We start from the raw sequence: 23200 nt of genomic DNA, 5'->3' as shown, positions 1-23200 counted from the left end.
GGAGAACGTGTTACTTACAGAAGCAGAGGAACAGCGTGTCGACGCACATATTGTAAACACTGAAGAACCCGTGGGCAATCATATAGGAGCCGACTACCAGAGTCTGTATGGGACACGGAGAGAGAGGGGGTGGTGTTAAATCACAGATTTCTTCCTCTTCCCACATTCCTGGCAACTAACTGAAAGAACTTTCCTTCTCTCCTCTTCACCCCCCACCACCACTCAATTTTGTTAATGACTGGGCCTCTTCTGAAACTGTATGGTTCGGGGATTTCTTTCCCAAAAGGGCATTGGCGAACCCGATTTTTTTTTTAAACAAGAAATGAGAGGCTCACAGTCACTGAACCTAAAATTCTACCAGTTACCTTGGTAGGATTTGAACGCTGGCCCCTAAAGAATTTGCCTGGGCCTCCAGGTTACTAGCCCGTTGATGTTAGCACTCGGACCCCTTTCCCTGCACTCAAGCAGTTTCAGAATTCACACCTACCAGTATTGGCACCCAATAATAGTTCAAGGTCGGAGCCTGGAATGTCGGGTTAGGAATTTTTATCCGTCCAGTGAAGAAGAAAAATGCCAAAACACCTAGCAAAGCAAAAACATGAGAAAACAAATGGATTGTACTTGTTCTTAGGAGGTGAAAGGCCAAAACTGCAGTAACAATGTCTGTAAAGATTATAAGATGATTCTGTGAACTGCGGTGGACTAGTTTGTGGTGAAATGTAAGAATCCCCCAGATAATGGCAACTCCCAAACCAATGGCATTTCATGTAATCCTTCAACATTCCTTCCTGCCATCGACTTCCCACAATGTCTACATCCTCTGCAGAGAATGACTCAGCTTTTATTTGACCTACAAATGTCAACAAATCTCTCCCTGGTTGGCACCAACCTCTCACCCCAGGATCTCCAAGACATCCCGCCAGGATGCGGGAAGTAGTTATGGCTGTTCAGCCCCTCTAAACAGTCATCCAAAACTCTGCTGGCCCATTGCCTACCTCAAGACCAGTCCCGTTCCCCTACCTACTCTTGCTTGAACCAGGACGAGAGTTTGAGGTGTTATTCGACCACCTGTTACAGATCCCTCTGTGGCCTTCACCTGGTCAATGAGAGTCAGCAGCCAGTGAGAGAGAGAGAGAGAGAGAGAGGGAGAGGTGGGAGGGGGTGGGGAAAGAGGGTGAAATGCCATCCGCTGGAGAATGTCCACATTGCGGGTAGGTGGCCTCATGCCCCCTACTGGCCGACTATGTTAAAGCACGCAGTCCCCTCCTGGTACCCACTCACATCATTGTGCCCACTCCAGCTCCATATTCCTTCATGGTGCCTGCCTTGTAAAGGTCGACCAATGTCTGGTTTGATTCGATTAGCAACCTCAAACAGTACAGCCTAAATTGAAGAGTTCCATGTACTATTGCCACTCTGTGTGAAGAATGAGAATCCCCAGAGTGTGGAACCAGGCCATTTGGCCCATCAAGTCCACACCGACCCTCCGAAAAGCATCCCCCACCGATGCAACCCGCTACCCTAACTCTGTAACCTTGCATTTCCCCTGGCGAATGCACCTGACCTGCACATCCCTGGACACTATGGACAATTTAGCACGGCCAATCCATGAAACCTACACATCTTTCAACCATGGGAGGAAACCCATAGACACAGGGAGAACATAAAAAAACTCCACACAAACAGTAGCCAGGGGCTGGAATTGAACCCAGGTCCCTGATGCAATGAAGCAGCAGTGCTGACTACTGTGCCTCCCTTAAGATGATGATCTTCTGAACATCTCTCCCAAAGAGTCTACCTCCAAACTTTTTTTTTGTCTCTCTCTTGGTCCTAAACTCTCCAACCTGCAGGAACAGTTTCTCTACTCTCCATGCAAAGCTTCCAACTGCCGGTGAAATCATTAACCTCTCATTAAGCAAAGCTAACTTAAAGCAGGGTTTCTAAGATCGTGCACACAGCAGATTAGAAGAGGGATTTTCTTTATCTGCTCAACGCAGCACACTGTCAGTGAACTCACCTACACCACCAACCACAAGGAGCTTTCCAAAAAGCAGCAGCAGGTCTGTGATCTTGTCCAGCACCACCACCCTGATGGGAGGAAGGAAAAGGAAAACAGGCACATTGTGATTGGTTGCCAAGGTAACAATGTAGATCAGAATATTGACACTCCAAACCCATTGCTCTCAAAAACACAAGGCACCCATTACCTTCCAGGATGCAAGCACTGTTTCCACTCCCCCCCCCTCTCCCCCCAGGTGGCTCAGAGCCTACCGCCCCACGGGGTCTGAAGACTCAGGGCAGTGGGAGAGAGTGGGGTTGGCTGGTCAGTGGAGGAGGGAGAGACGCACATTTACAGTTCATTTAATATCAGATTCCCTTTAAGAGCCATTATTGTGTGTGTGTGTGTGCGCGCGCGTGCGCGCGTGCGTGTATATGCCAGTCATTCATTCATTTTTTCGGACAGCACGCTCGAATGCACAGCAATGCAGTTTTGATGAAAGGAAATCTCTCGCCACCTCCTGTGGATTCTGCTTCTTCACCACTCCCCCCACTCCCAAAATATGACTTTTTTTAAACATGTGAAAAGTATATTACTTAGCATATCATACTGAACATTGCATAAAGTGACATATAGACCAGTTTCATTCAACACAGTACATGAACTCCCTCACTCTACTTACATTACAAATATATAAAATATATATTTCCAGTTTGTGTAAAACATTTTCCGAGGTTGTCAGCCTTTTCTCTCAGTTTCCAGCCTCTCGGGTACTATAATGGAATTGATATTTGCCCATTGTGCCTTAAAGCAACTGCCCCAAGCCTAATGCTTCCATCAGCACATAGTCCTTGACCATGGAATGTGCCAGGCTCCAAAATTGGTCATCAAAATCATTGTACACTGGAAGAGGAGTAGGTTTCAGGAGGCTGAAGAGTGACTTTCAAGGAGTTGGTGGACCTGCAGCTGCAGTTATCTCAGTGAGCACCCTGGAGAACTGGTCCAAGGGTCTGCATCATGGAGCTACAGGTGACCAACCTCAACAAAAACCACTGCATCTCTTTGTTGACCTACTTTGTGGAAGAACAGGCAGCCCTGTGGAAGGGTTGAGAGTTCTGACATGAAGGAAGGATCACAGGGGAAGAGCCTCTCTCACCAGCAGCTCGGATACACCTTGATGCTTGTTTAGCCCACTTTTCTGCCACCAGAAATCTTACTCACTATGATCAAAGGAGAAGCCCCAGACAACAGCTTTCCCTTACATTTTGCAATCCAATCAATGCTGGGTAGGAGGCATGAGACATTTTCCAATGAGTATTCATCAAGAGAATCAAATCATTGGAAAACAGTGAGAGTACAAGATTGCACCAGGGAGGCAGAGAGAGAGAGAGACACAGAGAGAGAGAGAGAGACACAGAGAGAGAGAGAGAGAGACACAGGGAGGGAGAGAGAGACACAGGGAGGGAGAGAGAGACACAGGGAGGGAGAGAGAGACACAGGGAGGGAGAGAGAGACACAGGGAGGGAGAGAGAGACACAGGGAGGGAGAGAGAGACACAGGGAGGGAGAGACACACACAGGCAGAGAACACGAATCCTGGACTATGCCATGGAGCATAAGATTGAAGAGTTGATTTCTTCTCTCAACTGCAACAACCCTCCATCTCCACTCTCTCCCCCAGATGCAAAAAGACAACACTGAGTTTACTTTCAGAGATTTCGGCAACATACACCTACCTGACCACATTCCTCATCAAGAGCTTGAATGCATTTTTGGCTGACACACAGAAATTCTTACCGTAGACAGCGATCTATAATGAGGCAGAGACAAAAGGTGATGAATCACCTAGGAACCATTCAGTAACGCGAGGTTATTTACTATTACGGCCAACTCCTCACTCACCATGATGTAGGCGTTACGATTTATGAACTTGATAAATTTCTCCAGGCACCAGAAGCAACACTTAAGACAACACAACAGGAATTTGGTAAAGGGATTATGATAATCTATGGGAAAGAAAGGAGCAGCAATGAGATATTGGGAAAGCCACAAACTGTTGGAAATCAGAAATTGTTTTCAGGATCACAAAACAAGTAAAAGCCTGTTTCCACCGAGAGGAAGTGGTGTTCCAGAAGATACAAATTTAAGATAATTGACAAACAATTGACAAGTGAAAATGAAGAAACCTTATTTTAGTTAAAAGAAAACATCTAACAAATCCACTCTCAGCCTTTGCTTTTCAGTTAACATGGTCCTATGATCCAATTAAATCCTTAATTTGATCCAAGGCCATGCCAAAATAAAGCAGACACTCAACCAGATTTTTAAAAATCATTATTTAACACCAGCCCAGTTAATTGGCCATGTTAGGACACACCTTCAGGATAGGCAGAACTTGAACCTGAATTTTCTGGGTCAGAGGTAGGACCCACAGTTCACCGGATTCCACTGTAAATCGAAAGTAGTGATTTCCATAAATTCTACAAGATGCTATAGATATTTTTAATCAACCTGTTCAAAGGTATTGTTACACACCTGTGGAGCAGGTCGGTCTTGAACCTGGGCTTCCTGCCCCAGAGGTATGGGCAGTGCACCAAGACAGCCTCGCAAAACAACAAAAGCTTCATCCCTAGATGGTCTTGAACCAGCAACCTTTTGATTACCCCTTCAGCTCACTGGCCAACTGCACCACAGAGACTGATCCACAGGACATTATAAATATTGTTAATCAACCTATTTAGAGATTTACAATACACCTCTGAAGCAGTTGGGTCTTGTACCTTGACTACTTTGCTCAAAAAAGGTAGGAACACTACCACTGGGCCACAATAACCCCACAACACATTGCCTCAGCAGAACATTGCAATAGTTCCAGCTGACTGCAGGAGATCTCAAACGATCGTAATCTCAAGCGCAGCAAATTTCATTGCCCTGATAGCGGTTCAGTGAGGGAAGGATGACTCATGTCAATCCCTGCTTTCTCCCTTACACCCATACACACAGCCATATTATATCGCTCAAATTGCAATGACACAAAAATAAACAAAATGTTGGAATTCAAGGCTCTTACGTTTCAGCTTGTGATCCAAGTATTCCAGGATAATTCTTATGAGCTGGACAATGGTCAGGATCAGTGCTCCAAAGGCCAGAGAGCCAGTATGATATCTAGGGATAAGCAAGCAGTCAGTCAATCTCACCTAACCATGCTAACTTACAGCATGCATGTAGGAATCATCTCCATCCCAGTATCCATATGATGCCAACCCTCTCAACATCTCACTCACTTGACATTCCAGTGCGACACATGGGATAGGACCCAGGCATCTTGGGAAATGCAAGGTTTGTAGCTCAGGTTGAGGTTTAGGGTGTAGGTTTGCTCACCGAGCTGTAGGTTTGATATCCAGACGTTTCACTACCTGGCTAGGTAACATCATCAGTGGCAACCTCCAAATGAAGTGAAGCTGTCGTCTCCTGCTTTCTATTTATATCGTGGGAAACCATGTGGACACTGAGCTGTCTGTCTCAGAGTTTCTAGCTGGGAAATCAGGTGAAACCAACAGGAGAAAGAAAATCTGCAATATCGGTTTGGTATCTTGTGGGTCCTGCAGTGGTTTTTTTTAAAAATCTGAACATGGATGTGGATGTTGATGGCTCAGCCAGAATTGGTCTGGAGTCACATGTAGGCCAGACCAGAAAACATCCTTCCCAAAGGATGCAAGCGAACCAGATAGTTTCTTTTCACAACAGTCAATAGTGATTACCAGATCACCATTAGACTAGCTTTTAGCTAATTCAAATCTTGCCATCTGGCCCATGGTAAGATTCAGACCCATATTCTCCAGCACATTAGCCTGGAGTTCTGGATTAGTAGCGTACTATGTCACCACCTCTCCACTGGGTGTGGATGTCAGGCAGGAAGACCCATGAGGTGGGCAAATAGCAGCACTTTGAGCCTCCATCATTATTTAGTCAGACCATGGCTGATCTCATCATGACCTTGACTCCACCTTGGTGATCCTTGCCCTCCTAATCCTTGACCTGCCCGGGAGATCAGAAATCTAAATCAGGCTTGAATATATTCAATGACCTCAGCTTCCACATCACTCAGGGTGGGGCGGTAAAGAATTGGAAGGATTAGCAATGCATGAGAAATTCATCCTTAGCTCAGTCTTACTGACTCGTCAGTTTAGTGTAATCCCTTTATCCCAGGAATTGGCCAAGCCTACATTCTTTGAACTTTGTTTATTGATTTGTGGGATGTGGGATTCACTGGTTAGGTCAGCATTTATTGTCTATCTGTAATTGCCCAGTGGGCAGTTAAGATTCAACTGCATTGGAATCACATGTCAACCAGATCAGGTAAGGACATTAGTCAGCCAGGTGGGTTTCCCGGCCCGGCCCGGCCCGGCCCAGCCCCCCCCAACAAAAAGTTTTCTGGTTGACATTCGACTCCGATTTCCAGTTTGGGGAATTTCAATTCAATAACCAATCTGCCATGGTGAGATTTGAACCCAGGTCTGCAGAGTATTACCCTGTCCTCTGGATTAACAGTCTGGGTCACTGCCTCCATGCTTCCAATGAGACCAAAACTGGATTCTGGAGTCTAGGAGCAGTCTCACCCTGGTCTGTACAATTGCAACAAACCTTCCCACTTTGTTACTCCAAACTCCTTGGAATAATCACCAACTTTTCTTTTGGATTTCTAACTACTGTTATGGACCAGACCAAACCCCCTCAAGAAGAAAGCCTAGACCCTAACTGTTTCTATTTTAAAAGGAAAGTGTAAGGAGTTGTGTACCTGATGCAATTCAATTTGTCAAACTACTGGGCTTGAAACAACACACACACACACACACACACACACACACACACACACACACACACACACACACACACACACAAATGTATACATAAAATAAAAATATATATAAAATAATCTAAAAAATAAATAAGTAACATATATTAGAGCTGTTCCAAGATAATAACATCCCAAAACCACACCCTTGGCAAAGGCAAATTCAGTGAAATAGATTATCTCACATGCAATATTTTTCCAGTCCAGGAGGGTGGGGGAAAATTCAGAACTCAAGCAGGGAGAGATATATAGCAGTTTCCAAAGCCCATAAACTACTGAAAGTTAACCTAAGATCCTGGTTCTGTGGGAGCTTGACCCCACCCATTCACATTGATTCTACTGTTCCAACTTAAAAAAAATCCCCAAGGCCTCACAAGTTGTTTACTTTACTGGCTTGGAACTGACTGCTCAGAACCTCTGTCTCAACCTACACAAAAAACATTAAAGCCATAGAATCTTCACATTACTTGCTCGACCTGCATACCAATATGTAACAATTAATGCGTCAGGACACCCAACTTTTCCCTATACAGTTCTACAGCATTCTACAATCACGGGGATCTGGGGAGAAATTAGAGGGCAGGTGGTGGTCTCGTGGTATCATCACAAGTCTTTACTCCAGAGAACTAGGTAATACTCTGGGGAACTGGGTTTGAAACCAGTTTCAGCAGACAGCTGAATTTGAATTCAATGAAAATCCAGAAGAAAGAGTCTAAGGATGACCATGGATCCATTGTTGGTGGTCAGGAACTGCCTATCTGGTTCACTGAAGTTCTTTAGACAAGGAAACTTACCTGATGTGAGGTGACACAGTGGTTAGCAGTGCTGCCTGACAGCACCAGAGACCCGGGTTCAATTCCCACCTCAGGCAACTATCTGTGTGGAGTTTGCACATTCTCCCAGTGTCTGCGTGGGTTTCCTCCCAGAGTCACAAAAATGTGCAGGCGAGGTATGTTAAATTGCCCATAGGGTGGGTCAGTGTGGACTTGTTGGGCAGAAGGGCCTGTTTACACGCTGTAAGTAATCTAATCTATATGTGACTCTTAACTGTCCTCAACGGGTGGGGGGAACAAGTGGTATAATTAGGGATAGGCACTAAATGCAGGCCTAGCCAGCGATGCCCACATCCCGAGAATGAGTAAGAAACTCCATTTGCTTTTCTCCCTTACTACTCTACCTATTGACATGCACAAGTTCGTATATTTCCCCCACATTGTATGTATTATGGCCACATGTTCAAATGGATCTTGAAATAAAAGACAGTCAAACAGTCAGTGTCCTGACCCCTTAAATTCTGAAGGAGCTCCATTCCAGTGGTGGAGTGGAACGCTTACCTGAGGGAGCGAATGAAGGAACCAGAGACTGCAAAATAGGGAATGTCCGCTGGTTTCTTGAAGGCCCAGTAATAGGAGGCGAAAGCCCCTGCCAGGGTGCACTGACCCAGCGCGATGACAAAGTTCATGCACCATAAGAAGCCAACGATGTTGTAGATCTGGAGGTTGAAGAGGTTCCGCTGTAAGATTCCCTCGTCGTTGTACTTGTAGAAGGCACACTTCACCCCCTCACAGTTGTACTTGGAGGCGTTGAAGGACTGCAGAAGGAAGAAACAGTTTCAATTCACGAGGATCATTTCCGCAGGCCCTAGTCTCTCAGGCCAGTCTCACTGTTCCTTCTGATAATCTGCAGAAAACCCAGATTTCGGCCCACGGGGTTGGAACGTCAACCCTCAAGGCAGACAGGAAACGTGTAATAGCAAAAAAGACCAGGGAGATTTGAGGTGGTTTTGAGGCAGCCTGGTGAAATGGACAGACTAACTTCAAACAAAAAAAAATGAACAGAGATATTGCTGGAAATACTCAGCAAGTCAGAGCATATATTTGTGGAGAGGGAGACAGAGTGAAAGTTTCAGGCAGAGATGATATTGCATCAGAAACAAGAGTTTTCCCACCCTTTTTGTGATTTTTTTAATTTTGGATTTTCTGTAATTTTGCAATTTGATTGTTTGTTCTCACAGCTATAATGCAAACGCTGGCAAATGTGAAGTGATGTATTTTGGATGGAAGGCCGAGAACAGCCAATTACAGGGTTAAAAGTACAATGATAAATAACTTACCACAGGAACACAAAGTCCTGGGGATACATTCTATTCTTAAAAAGGTTCAAATCGGGGCTCGGAATCCGTTAGTCTAATCTACTTTGCTCATCCTCGGATGGCAATGAAGAATCACACTGGAGAAGGGGACAAAAGTCGACATTCCCACATTGGGGAAGTGCGAGCTGTTGTTTCCTGGTTGGAATGCCAGTCTAAGCGGCAATGAATTTGGAAATGAAAACAGAAATTCAGACTCAAATACAGTACTGAAGGGCCACTGGACTGAAACATCAACACTGTTTTCTCTCCACAGGGAGTCCTTGAGTCAGAGATGAACAGCACAGAAACAGGCCATTCAGTCCAACTCATTCATGCTGACCAGATATCCCAACCTAATCTAGTCCCATTTACCAGCACCCAACTCATATCCCTCTAAATCCTTCCAATCCCTGTAACCATCCACACGCTTTTTAAATGTCGTAATTGTACCAGCCTCCACCACTTTTCCTGGCAGCTCATTCCATACATGCACCTCCTCATGCATGAAGAAATTGCTCCTTAGGTTTTTTTTATATCTTTCCTCTCTCACCCTAAACCTATGCCCTCTAATTCTAGTCTCCCCCACCCCAGGGAAAAGACCTTGTCTATTTATCCTATCCATGCCCCTCATGATTTTATAAACCTCTGTACGGTTACCCCTCCGCCTCTGACGTTCCAGGGAAAATAGCTCCAGCCTATTCAACCTCTCCCTATAGCTCAAATCCTCCAACCCTAGCAACATCCTTGTAAATCTTTTCTGAAGCCTTTCAAGTTTCACATCGGAGTTTCACACCAGATGCTGTCAGACCTGCTGATTTTCTCCAGCAATTTCAAATCTTTTGTTTCTGATATCCAGAGTTTGCAGTTCTTTTTTGTTCAATGAACTGTTATTTATGGTAAGCGCCCAGAGAGAATGGATCGGTTTACGTTTCAATTGTAGTCAACATTTTCAGATACATGAAAGAAGCAGAGTGAATGTAGTATGTAAAGTGCGAGACAACAATAACAGAATTGTAGCAACTGACCTTATAAACATTTCACTGTGTCCCTATACTTCGATACTTGCATACACGTGACAATAAAGGATATTCTATTCTATGGAGGTTTATAAAATCATGAGGGGCATTGATAAAGTGAATAGCAAAGGTCTTTTCCCTAGGCTGGGTGAGTTCAAACTACAGGGCACATTTTTAAAAGGTGAGAGGAGAAAGATTTAAAAGAGATTTGAGGGGCAACTCTTTTTTTAAAAAGGAGATTGGTTCACGTGTGGAATGAACTGCAAGTAGGAAGTGGTAGATGCAGGTATAATTACAACATTTAAAAGACATTTGGGTAGGTACAAGAGTAGGAAAGGTTTACAGGTTTATGGGTCAAACACAGGCAAGTGGGACTAGATTAGTTTGGGAAACATAGATGGCGTGGATGAGTTGGTCTGTTTCTATGTTGTATGACTCTAAGCTGTGCCTGTGAGGACACTTTCTGGTTCGGCATGTGTCTGATTGCGTCTGGGACGTAGGGCAATGGGGGCCTTGTGAAGTTAAATTATTTTCTAAAGTAATTATGTGAAAAGTAAAAAAAAAATGGAATAATTCACTTCCTGTCTACAGGTGCTGAACCTGTGCTACGAGAAAAAATGGATATATGGTTAACAACTTTAAAAATATAGTTTGCAAACGTGCTAACTCCTGGGTCTGATTATTAACAGCTCCAGACAGTGGGCCTTGCATCCAACTGACCCCAATCTCCTTCAGTCCCACAATCCTCTGAAATTGGAGCCCCCTTGGATTCGGAGGTTTGGGAATGTCTGATGTTGATGATTGCCACGTCGGAGTTAGTGGCAATCGTATTCAAGAGCCTTCTCATCTGGGGATTAATTGGACAGAGGCTGGAAGATAGTGAGGTCAGCATTGAAACCTTTTTCCTCTCCATTACCTCCACACAGCATGCCCAGGGCAAAAGGGCAGAGGGCACCAGATTGCTGCCAATATTTCTGACAGATCTACTTACCAAGGGGTCACAGGTTTCATTGCCAGGGATGGCATTGCAGCTGGGAGTTGACTGGCCCAAGTTCACCACTCGATACAGTGGCTGCCCCGAAGTGGCCAGATATCTGCATAGCATCAAACGTTAAAGAAACAGGCAGTGGCTGGAAAAGGAGCTTTTGGAAACAAAGACAATTTAAAAAATAAAAAGAGGAATCCTAAGTCAACCCTTGAATTGAAAGACAGCATTCAGATTCTAACCCCACAGCGGTCTTTTACAGTGTGGAATAAAGCCATTTGGTCCAACAAGCCCACACCAACCCTCCGAAGAGTGACACATTCCCCTACCCTGTTGCTCTACATTTACCACTAACTGCTGCTCCTAACTTACGGGCAATTTAGCACAGCTAATTCACCTCATCTGCACATCTTCAGACTGTGGGAGAAAACCAGAACACCCGGAGGAAACCAACACAGACATGGCAACAATGTGTAAATTCCACACAGATAGTTACCTGAGGCTAGAATCGAATCCAGGTCCTTGGCGCTGTGAGGCAGCAGTGCTAACCACTGAGCCACCTCTGCCACATTTGGTTGCATTGAGTATGCGAGCAACGTTCAGCTCTACCTCAGCACCACCCAGTCTCTCGAATCCTCCGCTGTGGCTAATTTATGTGACTATCCATCCCACACTGGATCAATGAAACGTCCCCTGCTTGGGAAACTGACACTGCAGCTCTTGGTTCAAACTCCACTGCCTATGCAAATCACTTCCATCCCTCTCCTTGGCGACAGTGCCTATCTCTGGCCTCAGTCTCAGTGTTACTTTTTACCCTGAGGGTGTGGTCCTGACCTCTTCCCTACTCTGCCAGCTCAGATACGTTGCCTGACTCTCTACTCCTTCCCCTGGCTATCTGTGCACCTTCAATTCTGTCCTGTCCGGAATGTGGCCTATTGGAACTGGTCCATTGCTGGTAGCCGTGGTCTCACTGGTTTGAGGCCTGAGTTACAGAATTCACCCTCTACATCGCTTTGTCTTTCCACCCTCCTTAAATGACACTCAAATATCTACCTTTTTTTTGACTCGGCTTTTGGACACCAACCTAAAAAGTTTCCTTATGTGGCTCAGCTGCCTTGTTCTGCAATCCCCTCCTGCACATTGCTTTGGGAGGTCTACATTAGAGGTGCTTTAGAAGCGCAAATTGTTGTTGGGTATGGGGAATGCAAAGCAGCCAAGTCACTCCCCCTTACAACACACGACATGAGATAATGGAGATATTTCTATTGTAAGTTCAGGCCAGCGTAACCCCAAGTCTGCAGTGGTGGGACAGGCCAAGCAGTGCAAGGATACAGAGCAGTCAGTCCCCAGTAAGCCACACAAATCAGCAGTAGAACAAAGGTGACTAAGGGATAAAGAAGTGATGACATGATGTGACCAATCGCCCTGTTGAATAAGATAGAAAGAAATAAGTTTTCCATACATCGTTGTTGGTACTGGCACTCATTTGTAAAGAACACAAGGACATAAATTAGTCTTAACTATCCATGTGTAAAAGCACCATTTAAGATAGATATCACACTCAATCTCTTCCTCAAAAGGCCGTGGAAACCACGTACTTTTTTTTTAAAAAGGTAGACGTGAACAGATTCTTGATAAGCGAGGGGTGAGACTCTGTCAGGAAGAGGTAGGCAGCAATGTTGAGTAATCAGAGCACCATGATCTTACAGAATGACAGAGCAGGCTAGATGGGCCGAATGGTCATGCGTCAAATAGGAAACACAGCAGGACTTGAGCAGTCCTGGCAGAACCCAAACTGGGTGTGACTGAGCCAGTCACTGCTGGGCAGGTGCTATTCGATAGCACTGCTGGGGAACACCTCCCAGCACTTTGCTGATGATAGAGAGAGTGGAGTGATGGGGCGGTAATCAGCTGGGTTGGATTCGTCCTACTGTGCGTACAGAACAAACCTGGGCAGTTTTCCGCAATGTTGGGTAGATGCCAGTGTTGTAGCTGCACTGGGAAGAGCTTGGTCAGGGGTGTGGCAAGTTCTGGAGCACAAGTCTTCAGTACGATTGCTGGAATGTTATCAGGGCCTGTAGCCTTCGTATCCAGTGCCTCCAGCTGTTTCATGACATCATGTGGAGCGAACCGAATTGAAATCAGGCCTCGTCCAATCGGACTGCAGCCTTGACCTGGCGTTTCTACCTGCCCCATCAGTAACCCCTGACTCATTTGTTAATAGAAAATCACCTCAACTCAGTTGAGCTTGAGTGACCTCTTCCTCAACAAAGGAGGAGTCCTTTCAAAAACCACACCAGCACAATTGTGTGCTGGAGGTGAGCAGGTTGGACTTGTAGGGGTCTTGATAGGGGAGACGTATGAAAATGCTTCCTCTTGTGGGAGCATCTAGAAGTAGGTGTCAGTGTTTAAAAGTAAAGGGTACCCCCATTCAACAACAGAGGAAAGGAAGCATTTATTTTCCTCAAAGGGTCAAGAGTCTTTGGAACTCTCTTACCCCTGAAAAGAAAAAACCAAAAACAAACAAATTATATTTTCAGACAGAGATAGACAGATCCCCAGGAGTAGGTGAGACGCTCCCAGGGGCGGACAGAAATGTGAAGTCAAGGTGAAATTGGCTTTTTAAAAAAAGGTGGAGGAGAACGTTCGAGGGGCTGAATGGCCTACAGGCATTCCATGCCTTGTTAGGTCTGGAGGGGAACATCACCCATACCTTGGAGGATTAAGAAGTGGGTTTGAAAGCCAATCGAGGCTGACGAGGGTCTTGGGAACAGCGATGGGTGCCCTGTTTGCCTTCTAGGCTCATTCAACCCACGTTGACAGGGTGGCATTGGGAACTGCACAGTGACACACATCACCCAGTACCAGGGGGATGAGAGGACACACTTCCCCAAGTTGGGGGTTTGCTGGAGAGCGGGCCGTGCCAGGCACACGCTGCAAACACTACCTACTTGCTGGCCTCTTTGATGAGCGCGACTGCAATGAGGATTCTCTTCCGCAGGAAGATCAGGAGCAGCAGGATGATAACCTCCAGGACAGCCAGGATGATCACTGCAAAAAACAGGAATATCGCACACTCTCAGATCCAACTTCCTCTCCCTGTCACTCACCATCAGGCGGCCCGCGCAACACTTTGTAAGGGACGCGACAGCATCACCGAGATCACAGAAAAGATTCGCAGGAGTGGCTCACGGGTGAGTTACACAAGGTCGATTGGAAAAGCCAGGACCCCATTCCTTGGAGAAGGGAGGGCCAAGAGGAGTTCTGACATAGGTGGTCAAAAATCTCAAAAGGGTCCGGGCAGAGGAGATAGGGAGAAAAAGCGTTCCCTTTGTGGTAAGGATCAAGAACCATGGGTACACACAAAGTAACCCACAAAAAGAAACAACAGCAAATAATAAAAAAACCTTTCCATGCAGCAAGTAGTTAAGAGCCACTGAGCACTGGCAGAGAGTGCATTGGATATTGTTTTAATCAAGGCATTCAAGAGGGAATGTCCAACGATGTGCAGGCTAGGTGTATTGGCCATGCCAAATCACCCATTGTATGTTTAGGAATGTGTCAGAGAGGTGCATTAGCCATGGGAAATGCAGGCTGATAGGGTAGGGGGATGGGTCTGGGTGGGATACTCTTCAGAGAGTTGTTGTGGACTTGCTAGGCCGATTGGCCTGTTTCCACATTGTAGGGATTCTATGGAATGGGGTTATTATCCAAAAAAGGAAGAACGTGCTTACTCATGGGGAGAAGACAGAGGGAAAGAGCAGCGGGCCAGTCGAAGGAGGCAAAGCAGACATGATAGGCTGAACGGCCTCCTTCCGCATTGTCCTCCGACTGTGAAATTTTCACTGGAGACCCTTCACAGGGTTACTCTAATGAGGAGCATGAAATTGAGAGTCAGCCCTTTTCCCACCTCTTCGACAGGGCAGGATCTGGGAGATTACCCTCCTGCAGCAGGAAGGTGATTTTGTGCCTGTGAGTGACGCACACTTTTCTGTAGCTTTCCAGGGACACTCACATACAGCCAGCCAGGTCTCCTTGACTTGTCCGTAGACCTGGAGATCCGTGGTGAATCCGACAGACGCGATGGTCGCCCCTTGCTTGTTGAGAGTGTCATACTCCCAGTAGCTGTGCCAGATCCCTGAAATGAGATGACACAAAGTATTGAAAGCAGCCAGTGATTACAGCAAAATTCAGACCAGGGCGAGTGTAGAAGGTTTCTAAGCATTTTAATGAACAAAGGATTCCCAAATCAGCTGATGTTGCTGAAACAGACCACGCTCAACTGATCTGAAAAATGTGTTGCTGGAAAAGCGCAGCAGGTCAGGCAGCATCAAAGGAGCAGGAGAATCGACGTTTCGGGCATAAGCCCTTCTTCAACTCAACTGATGTGGACTTCAAAAGGTGACATTTGGAGCAAAACGATTGACCGAAAAACTGAACCACTCTGTTAATTCCCTTCAGAGAGAAATTACTCTGAACTGACAATGTTTGCAGTCTCTGGACAGATAGAGATGGACAAAAAACATGACCTGATCACTCACACCTGAAAAACAGACTAATGCAAGAAATGGAATTGTTCAATTTTCTTCACGTGCCTCTGCCTCTCTCCGGAGCTCCTTCCATTATCCCCGTGACCAGTGATTGTTGAAAGGGCCCCTGTTGTGGACTGATTATTTCCAGCAGCATTGGCTGGAATCTCCTTCTGTGAAACATTGAAAAAGCAGCTTCTAGAGGTGCAACAGGAGGTGGTTGTGCAGTCATAAGGTTTGTACAGCACACAAACAAACCCTTTGGTCCAACCCGTCCATACTGACCAGATATCCCAACTCAATCTAGTCCCACCTGCCAGCACCCGGCCCATATCCCTCCAAACCCTTCCTATTCATATCCCCATCCAAATGCCTTTTCAATGTTGCAATTGTACCAGCCTCCACCACTTCCTCTGGCAACTCATTCCATACACGTACCACCCTTTGTGTGAAAAAGTTGCCCCTTAGGTCTCTTTTGTAGTCTTTTCCCTCTCACCCTAAACCTATGCCCTCTAGTTCTGGAGACCCCCACCCCAGGGAAGAGACCTTGTCTATTTATCCTATCCATAACCCTCACGATTTTATAAACTTCTGTAAGGTTACCCCTCAGCCTCTGATGTTCCAAGGAAAACAGCCCCAGCCTATTCAACCTCTCCCTACAGCTCAAATCCCCCAACCCTGGCAACATCCTTGACCCACAAACCCACTCAATTAGTTCATGGTTGATCAGCTCCATTGAGCGGTTTTTGTTTAATTTGTTCATAGGTTACGAGTGCTGCTGACAGGACCAGCATTTATTCTCCATCCTGAAATGTCCTTGAACAGAGTGGCTTACTCAGCTACTTCAGATGGATATTCTGAAACAATCACATTGCTGTGGGTCTGGAGTCACATGCTGAACACACCAGGCAAGGGAAGCAGATCTCCTTCTCCCCCTGCCCCACCAAAAAAAGTGAACCAGGTGAGCATTTGCAGCAAACTAATAGTGGCAACACAGTCACCCATGGACTAAGTTTGAATTCCAGATTTTTACTGAGTTCAAATTTCACCATCTGCCATTGTAGGATTCAAACCCATCTCCCCAGACCATAGAACATAGAAAAATACAGCGCAGTACAGGCCCTTCGGCCCTCGATGTTGCGCCGACCGAATCCTACCTAACCTACACTAGCCCAATAACTTCCATATGCCTATCCAATGCCCTCTTAAATGACCATAAAGAGGGAGAGTTCACCACTGCTACTGGCAGGGCATTCCATGAACTCACAACCCGCTGTGTAAAGAATCTACCCCTAACATCTGTCCTATACCTTCCACCCCTTAATTTAAAGCTGTGTCCCCTTGTAACAACTGACTCCATTAGCGGTAAAAGGTTCTCAGTGTCTACCCTATCTAAACCCCTAATCATCTTGTACACCTCTATCAAATCTTCCCCTAAACCTTCTTTTCTCCAATGAGAACAGCCCCAAGTGCCTCAGTCTTTCCTCATACGATTTTCCTACCATGCCAGGCAACATCCTGGTAAACCTCCTCTGCACTCATTCCAATGCCTCCACATCCTTCCTATAGTATGGCGACCAAAACTGCACACAATACTCCAGATGAGGCCGCACCAGAGTCTTATACAACTGCAACATGACCTCAGGACTCTGGAACTCAATTCCTCTGCCAACAAAGCCCAGTACACCTTTTGCCTTCCTCACAGCACTATTTACCTGGGTGGCAACTTTCAGAGATCTGTGTACATGGACACCAAGATCCCTCTGCTCATCCACACTACCAAGTAGCCTACCATTAGCCCAGTAATCCATCTTCTTGTTACTCCTACCAAAGTGAATGACTTCACACTTAGCTACATTGAATTCCATTTGCCACCTTTCTGCCCAGCTCTGCAACTTGTCTATATCCCGCTGTAACCTGCCACATCCTTCCTCACTATCCACAACTCCACCAACTTTTGTGTCATCCACAAACTTGCTCACCCAGCTTTCAAGCCCCTCCTCTAGATCATTTATAAAGATAACAAAAAGCAATGGTTCCAAAACAGATCCTTGCGGTACACCGCTAGTAATTGCACTCCAAGATGAACCTATACCATCAACTACTACCCTCTGTCTCCTTCCAGCCAGCCAATTCCTAATCCAAACCTCTAATGCACCCTCAATGCCATACCTCCGTAGTTTTTGCATTAGCCTACCATGGGGTACCTTATCGAACGCCTTACTAAAATCCATATACACAACATCTACTGCTTTACCCTCGTCCACCTCCTTAGTCACCTGCTCAAAGAACTCAATAAGGTTTGTGAGGCACGACCTGCCCTTCACAAAACCATGCTGACTATCCTTGATCACGTTATTCCTAACCAGATGTTAACCAAATCCTATCCCTTACAATTCTCTCTAAGACTTTGCCCACCACAGAAGTCAGACTCACTGGCCTATAGTTACTCGGGCTATCCCTACTCCCCTTCTTGAACAAGGGGACCACATTCGCTATCCTCCAGTCTTCTGGTACTATTCCCGTTGACAACGACAACATAAAAATCCAGGCCAATGGCTCTGCTATCTCCTCCCTAGCTTCCCAGAGGATCCTAGGATAAATGCCATCAGGCCCAGGAGACTTATCTATTTTCATCCTTTCCAGTATTCCCAAAACCTCTTCCCTACTTACTTCAAGGCCATCCATTCTAATCACTTGTGACTCAATATTCACACCAGCAACAGTGTCCTGTTCCTGAGTGAATACTGACGAAAAGTATTGATTTAGTGTCTCTCCAATCTCCTCCGCCTCCACGCACAACTTCCCACTACTATCCTTGACTAGACCGATACCTACCCTAGTCATCCTTTTATTCCTGACATACCTATAGAAAGCCTTTGGATTTTCCCTAATCCTACCAGCTAAGGACTTTTCATGTCCCCTTCTCGCTGCTCTTAGCTCTCTCTCTCTCTTGGACTCTGGATCGCCAGGCCAGTGACAACGTCATCGAGCTACCAGTCAGCAAACTATCTTGGAAAAGTTGTCTTTCAGAGTCACTAACTGATCCACTGGGATCAAATCACTCTCTGGAGGACCAAGGCACGTTTTACTAACTCTCTTCCTTTTAAAATGCCTGTTGAAACTGCTGTCATTTGCTTGTTGATTTTAGTTAACTTCCCCTCAATCCTTCCTCCTGATTAACCTGAGAGTCAATCTCTGCCTATCTATATTCTGTCCAATCACCTAAACTACCACTCACCTTTTGCAATTACATACTTTTTCTCTCAAGTTTGACATTGTCCTTCACTTTTTGAGGTAATCACAGATGGTGGAGTGAAGTCCACACAGTGGAATGCAGTCACAAGAAGACGTCAAAGGCTGGAAATGTTGTGGTGATTAACATCAGCCCCTCTGCTCCCCACTTGCCACATACTCATTAAGAGGGACGAGGAGGAGGATGAGGATGAGGATGAGGATGAAAGAGAGGGCAGGTGGGCGGACGGGAGAGGGCGCGGAAGGGAAGCGGGGAGGGGAAGAGAATAATGAAGTGAAAGGGATACTCACCGTAAGCAATGACAACAACCAGGGCAATGATCATGATCCAGACCAGAATTCCTGCCAGGAACCTCAAGAGTGCCATGAACAGCAGACTCACAAGCATAGCAATTACCAGGCCACTTTTCAAGGGAGGCAGAGAGGGATGAAAGAGAAAACAAAAACCTTAATTTTCACCACCAGTTACATACAGTTTGAAGAGGAGGAGCAAGGGTCTAATGTTAGCTATTAAAGGTTTATAACAGACACTGTGAGCCAGAATGCCGAGCTGCCTGAAGTGAAGTGATCTGGGATATGCACAGGGACAGATCAATTGAGAAGCAGTGATGGACATTGAAGGAGATATTTCGGAATACGTAACAGAAGGGCATTCCTACTATAAAGGAAAATCCAAACAGGTGGACTCACTATTTGTGGTTAGCTAAAGGAGTTAAAAGCAAGCACCAAACTGGAGGGAAAAACAAACAAACAATTGCTTGAGAGGACTAGCAGTTCAGATGTTTGAACCAAATATAAAGAGAATGGTCAGATGATTAATTGGGTAGATCAGTGGTTAGCACGGTTCAATTCCACCCTCAGGCAAACAGTCTCTGCGGAGTTTGCACATTCTCCCCATATCTGCGGGGGTTTCCTCCGGGTGCTCCACTTTCTTCCCACAGATGTGCAAGCTAGGTGGACCAGCCATTGGAAATGCAGGCTTACAGGGATAGGGAGGTGGGGAGGGATGCTCTTCGGAGGGTCAGTATGGACACAATGGGCTGAATGGCCTGCTTCCACATTGTAGTGATTCTATGAAAGGAATCAATTCGAATAACAGAGGGAGCTAGATAAGAACGTGAAAAAAAAATGGTAAGAGTTTTAGAATTAAAAGGAAGAAATGTAATTGGAGAGCTGGTCTCCGACAAAGTGAGAATAGGTATTTATTAGGATAGAAGAAAGGAAATAATGGATTAAATGAATAAATATTTCACTTCTGTCTTCACAAAATACATTTCATTGACATCTGTAAATGTGGGGCTGGTGGAGAGAGAAACATTAGTGAAGTTACAATATTAGGAATGCGGTACTGAGCAAACTGATGGACCTGAAGGCTGATTGGTCCCTGGGTCATGGCGAATTTCATCTGACTTAAAAAGAGCTGGGAAATAAGGTAGTGGATGCATTGGTGTTAATTTGCCACAATTCACTTGATTTCCAAAAGACATCTATCGAAAAGATGTTGTGAAACTTGAAAGGGTTCAGAAAAGATTTACAAGGATGTTGCCAGGGTTGGAGGATCTGAGCTATTGGGAGAGGTTGAACAGGGTGGAGCGGTTTTCCTTGGAGCATCAGAGGCTGAGGGGCAAGGATAGGATAAATAGTCAAAGTCTTTTCCCTGGGATCGGGGAGCCCAGAACTAGAGGGCATAGGTTTAGGGTGAGAGGGGAAAGATAAGAGATCTAAGGGGCAACTTTTTCACACAGAGGGTGGTAAATATACAGAATGAGCTGCCAGAGGAAGTGGTAGAGGCTGGTACATCTGGATGGGTATATGAATAGGAAGTGTTGAGGAATATGGGCCAGGTGCTGGCAGGTGGGGTTAGATAGGGCTGGGATATCTGATCGGCATGGACAGGTTGGACAGAGGGGTCTGTTTGCATGCTGTACATCTCTATAGTGAATATATTCAAGGAGGGAAACAGGCAGCAAAAAGGAAAGCATAGGCTGATTAGCTTGTCCTGGGAGGGTGTTAAAATCAAGCACTAAGATGGTTATACAGTAATGAAACACATAGAAAAACAAGGAATCAGCATGGTTTTGTGAAATCTATTTAACCAATTTACTTTGAAGGGGTATTGTGGATTATGAATAAAGGGGGGCTTGTAAAGAAATCAGAGTTCTAGAATTTCCAGGCGTTATACTGCAGTTATACAAAAACCTTGAATAGACTCCACTTGGAGTGCTGTGAGCAGGTCTGTGTACCACACCCCTGGAAGGATATCTGGCCTCTGAGGGAGCACATTTAGGTTCACAAAAATGATACCTGGGATTAAGTTGTGAGGACAAATTATACAAATTAGACCAGTTTTCTGTGGAATTTAGAAAATTAAAGGGAGATCTGATCAAAGTCTTCAGGGGTGGAACACTTAATGGTTAGTGGTTCTGCTTCACGGTGCCAGGGACCTGAGTTCAATTCCAACACTGGAGATGACTGTCTTTGTGGAGTTTGCATATTGTCCCTATAGCGGTGTGGTTTTCCTCCATCGATATGCAGGTTAGGTGAATTAGCCACACAAACTGCCCACAGGAATGTGTAGGCTTAGTGGATTCGTCATGGGAAGTGCAGGGGTTACAGTGATGGCGTAGATGCCTTTCGGAGGGTCGATGTGGACTCAATGTGCTAAATGGTCTGTGTCAAAACTGTAGAGATTCTCTGGCAAGAGATGAGGAGAAATGTTTCCACTAAATGAGGTTGTACAACTTTGGGACTCTGTCAGAGAATATTGGAAGTGGAGCGTTCCAATAATTTTAAAGGCAGAGGTCGATAGCTTCTTACTAGGGAAGGGAATCAGATTATTGGGGACAAACAGAAATGGGGAGTTTGCAACAAATAGATCAGCCAAGATCTGCACCTATTTTCGTACATCCATAATCTTATTCCCATGTTATCAGCTCCATTCCAACTCCAAGCAACTAGAGTCCTTGCAAATCATCAATGTCCCAATGTGATAGATGGTCCACTGATTGCCAAAGGAAGCTGGTGGATTGTGCAAACAGCAGATTACAAACAATCCTGGGAGAGGGCACACACTGTAAAAGGAGTTGACCTTGACCACACCATATAGATGATCTCTGACCTGAGGGCTACCCCACAGAGCACCAGAAGAATTACATGATGTGACTACACAAGAAGTAGTCACATCATGTAATTGGAAATGGAGGGAAGTTCAGTTGGACATTCAATTTAGGAAGAGTAGGCCATTCAGCCCCTTGTTCTATCATTCAATGAGGTGGTGGCTAATTGGATTGTTGCCTCCTCCAGCCTGTTCCCCATATATTCTTGATTCCCTTATATGTCAAGGCACAGAATGAGGCCATTCATGCATAGCAGCCAGTATTAAAAACATTGAGTCTGGCCTGCCTTAACTGGACAGTTAAAAACTGTCCCATTGCTTGGAGTTGGAATGGAGGGAAACCTCAGAGAAGGTGCACAAACTGGGTGGGAAATGAAATTAAAAAGGACAGCAGCAGGGAAATTATTATTGATGAAAGAAGCAGTGTGTTAGCAGTCTCCGTTAAGTCTGGTGTGTATGGTGAATTGATGGATGCAAAGGGAACTCACATTAATATCCAGTACCAGGACTTGGTAAAATCTTCAAAAATCCTCATCCCCACCTCCCTGGCATTGAAGCTACCCAACAAATCCCTGGAACAGACAAGATAATAGTTAGCCTCCAACACGAGCAACATCAAGAAATGATCTCGCCTCTCCACCCGCCCCCTCCCAGCCAACCTCATACAAGAACCCCCACCTCAAATAGCAATTCAACATACAGTGCTTTCAACATTGTACATGGCCCCAAGATACCTCACAGGAGGCTACCATCGCAAACATCCGGCATGGAGCCATGGAAGAAAAGGGGTACAGATGGATTTGGGTTTGGGGTGGCGGATGGTGGGAAGGGAAAAAGTAGTTTCAGGAGAGCAAGGCAGAAAGGAACTGGGGCCCGAGCAACAGAAGCCCCGGCAGCCAAAGGAGGAGTGATTGAAACAAGAGGCACATAGGAGCAAAAAGAGTTGAAGGATTCTGCAGAAAAGACTGGTGCACAGTGGTATCATCACTGGGCTAATTGTCCACGGACCCAGGTCATTGAGGGCATGGGGTTGAAAATCAGTGAAAATCTGGAATTAAGATCCAGCCTCATGGTGAGCAGTGTCGATTTCCGGTGCCCTTTCGGGAATCGGCCAATCCATCCCTGGTCTGACCTACTTGCGACTCCAGACCCACAGCAATGTGGTTGATGACTCTTGGTTGGGGGCTGAAAGAGTCAGTGGCAGATGAGTCAAGAGTCAAGAGAGGAGCTAAGTCGGGGAAAGTGGAATAAAGTACCCTTGAAAATGCTTTCAGACAGACAATCACACCTCTACATAAGCCTTCTCCATGGACTTA

The 23200-nt window shown here is 45.6% G+C and overlaps 1 protein-coding gene across 2 annotated transcripts in view; it reads right to left on the bottom strand.

The window, feature by feature from the left end:
- slc44a4 (solute carrier family 44 member 4) overlaps nucleotides 1-23200 on the bottom strand; it is a 91923-nt gene that overhangs the window by 4517 nt on the left and 64206 nt on the right. For both annotated transcript variants that reach the window (XM_060850334.1, XM_060850335.1), the window contains exons 9-21: nucleotides 22373-22456; nucleotides 19061-19173; nucleotides 15001-15123; nucleotides 13937-14036; nucleotides 12318-12410; nucleotides 10992-11094; nucleotides 8188-8444; nucleotides 5069-5163; nucleotides 3901-4004; nucleotides 3735-3808; nucleotides 2018-2088; nucleotides 488-582; nucleotides 19-103 (exon numbers count right to left, since the gene is read on the bottom strand). In XM_060850334.1, coding sequence (XP_060706317.1) covers nucleotides 19-103; nucleotides 488-582; nucleotides 2018-2088; nucleotides 3735-3808; nucleotides 3901-4004; nucleotides 5069-5163; nucleotides 8188-8444; nucleotides 10992-11094; nucleotides 12318-12410; nucleotides 13937-14036; nucleotides 15001-15123; nucleotides 19061-19173; nucleotides 22373-22456 — 1397 coding nt within the window. The remainder of the gene's footprint in view (nucleotides 1-18; nucleotides 104-487; nucleotides 583-2017; nucleotides 2089-3734; nucleotides 3809-3900; nucleotides 4005-5068; nucleotides 5164-8187; nucleotides 8445-10991; nucleotides 11095-12317; nucleotides 12411-13936; nucleotides 14037-15000; nucleotides 15124-19060; nucleotides 19174-22372; nucleotides 22457-23200) is intronic.

The sequence above is a fragment of the Hemiscyllium ocellatum genome, chromosome 35 (genome assembly GCF_020745735.1).
Source record: "Hemiscyllium ocellatum isolate sHemOce1 chromosome 35, sHemOce1.pat.X.cur, whole genome shotgun sequence".
NCBI classification, from domain to species: domain Eukaryota; kingdom Metazoa; phylum Chordata; class Chondrichthyes; order Orectolobiformes; family Hemiscylliidae; genus Hemiscyllium; species Hemiscyllium ocellatum.
This window is presented reverse-complemented; position numbering and strand designations above follow the sequence as displayed.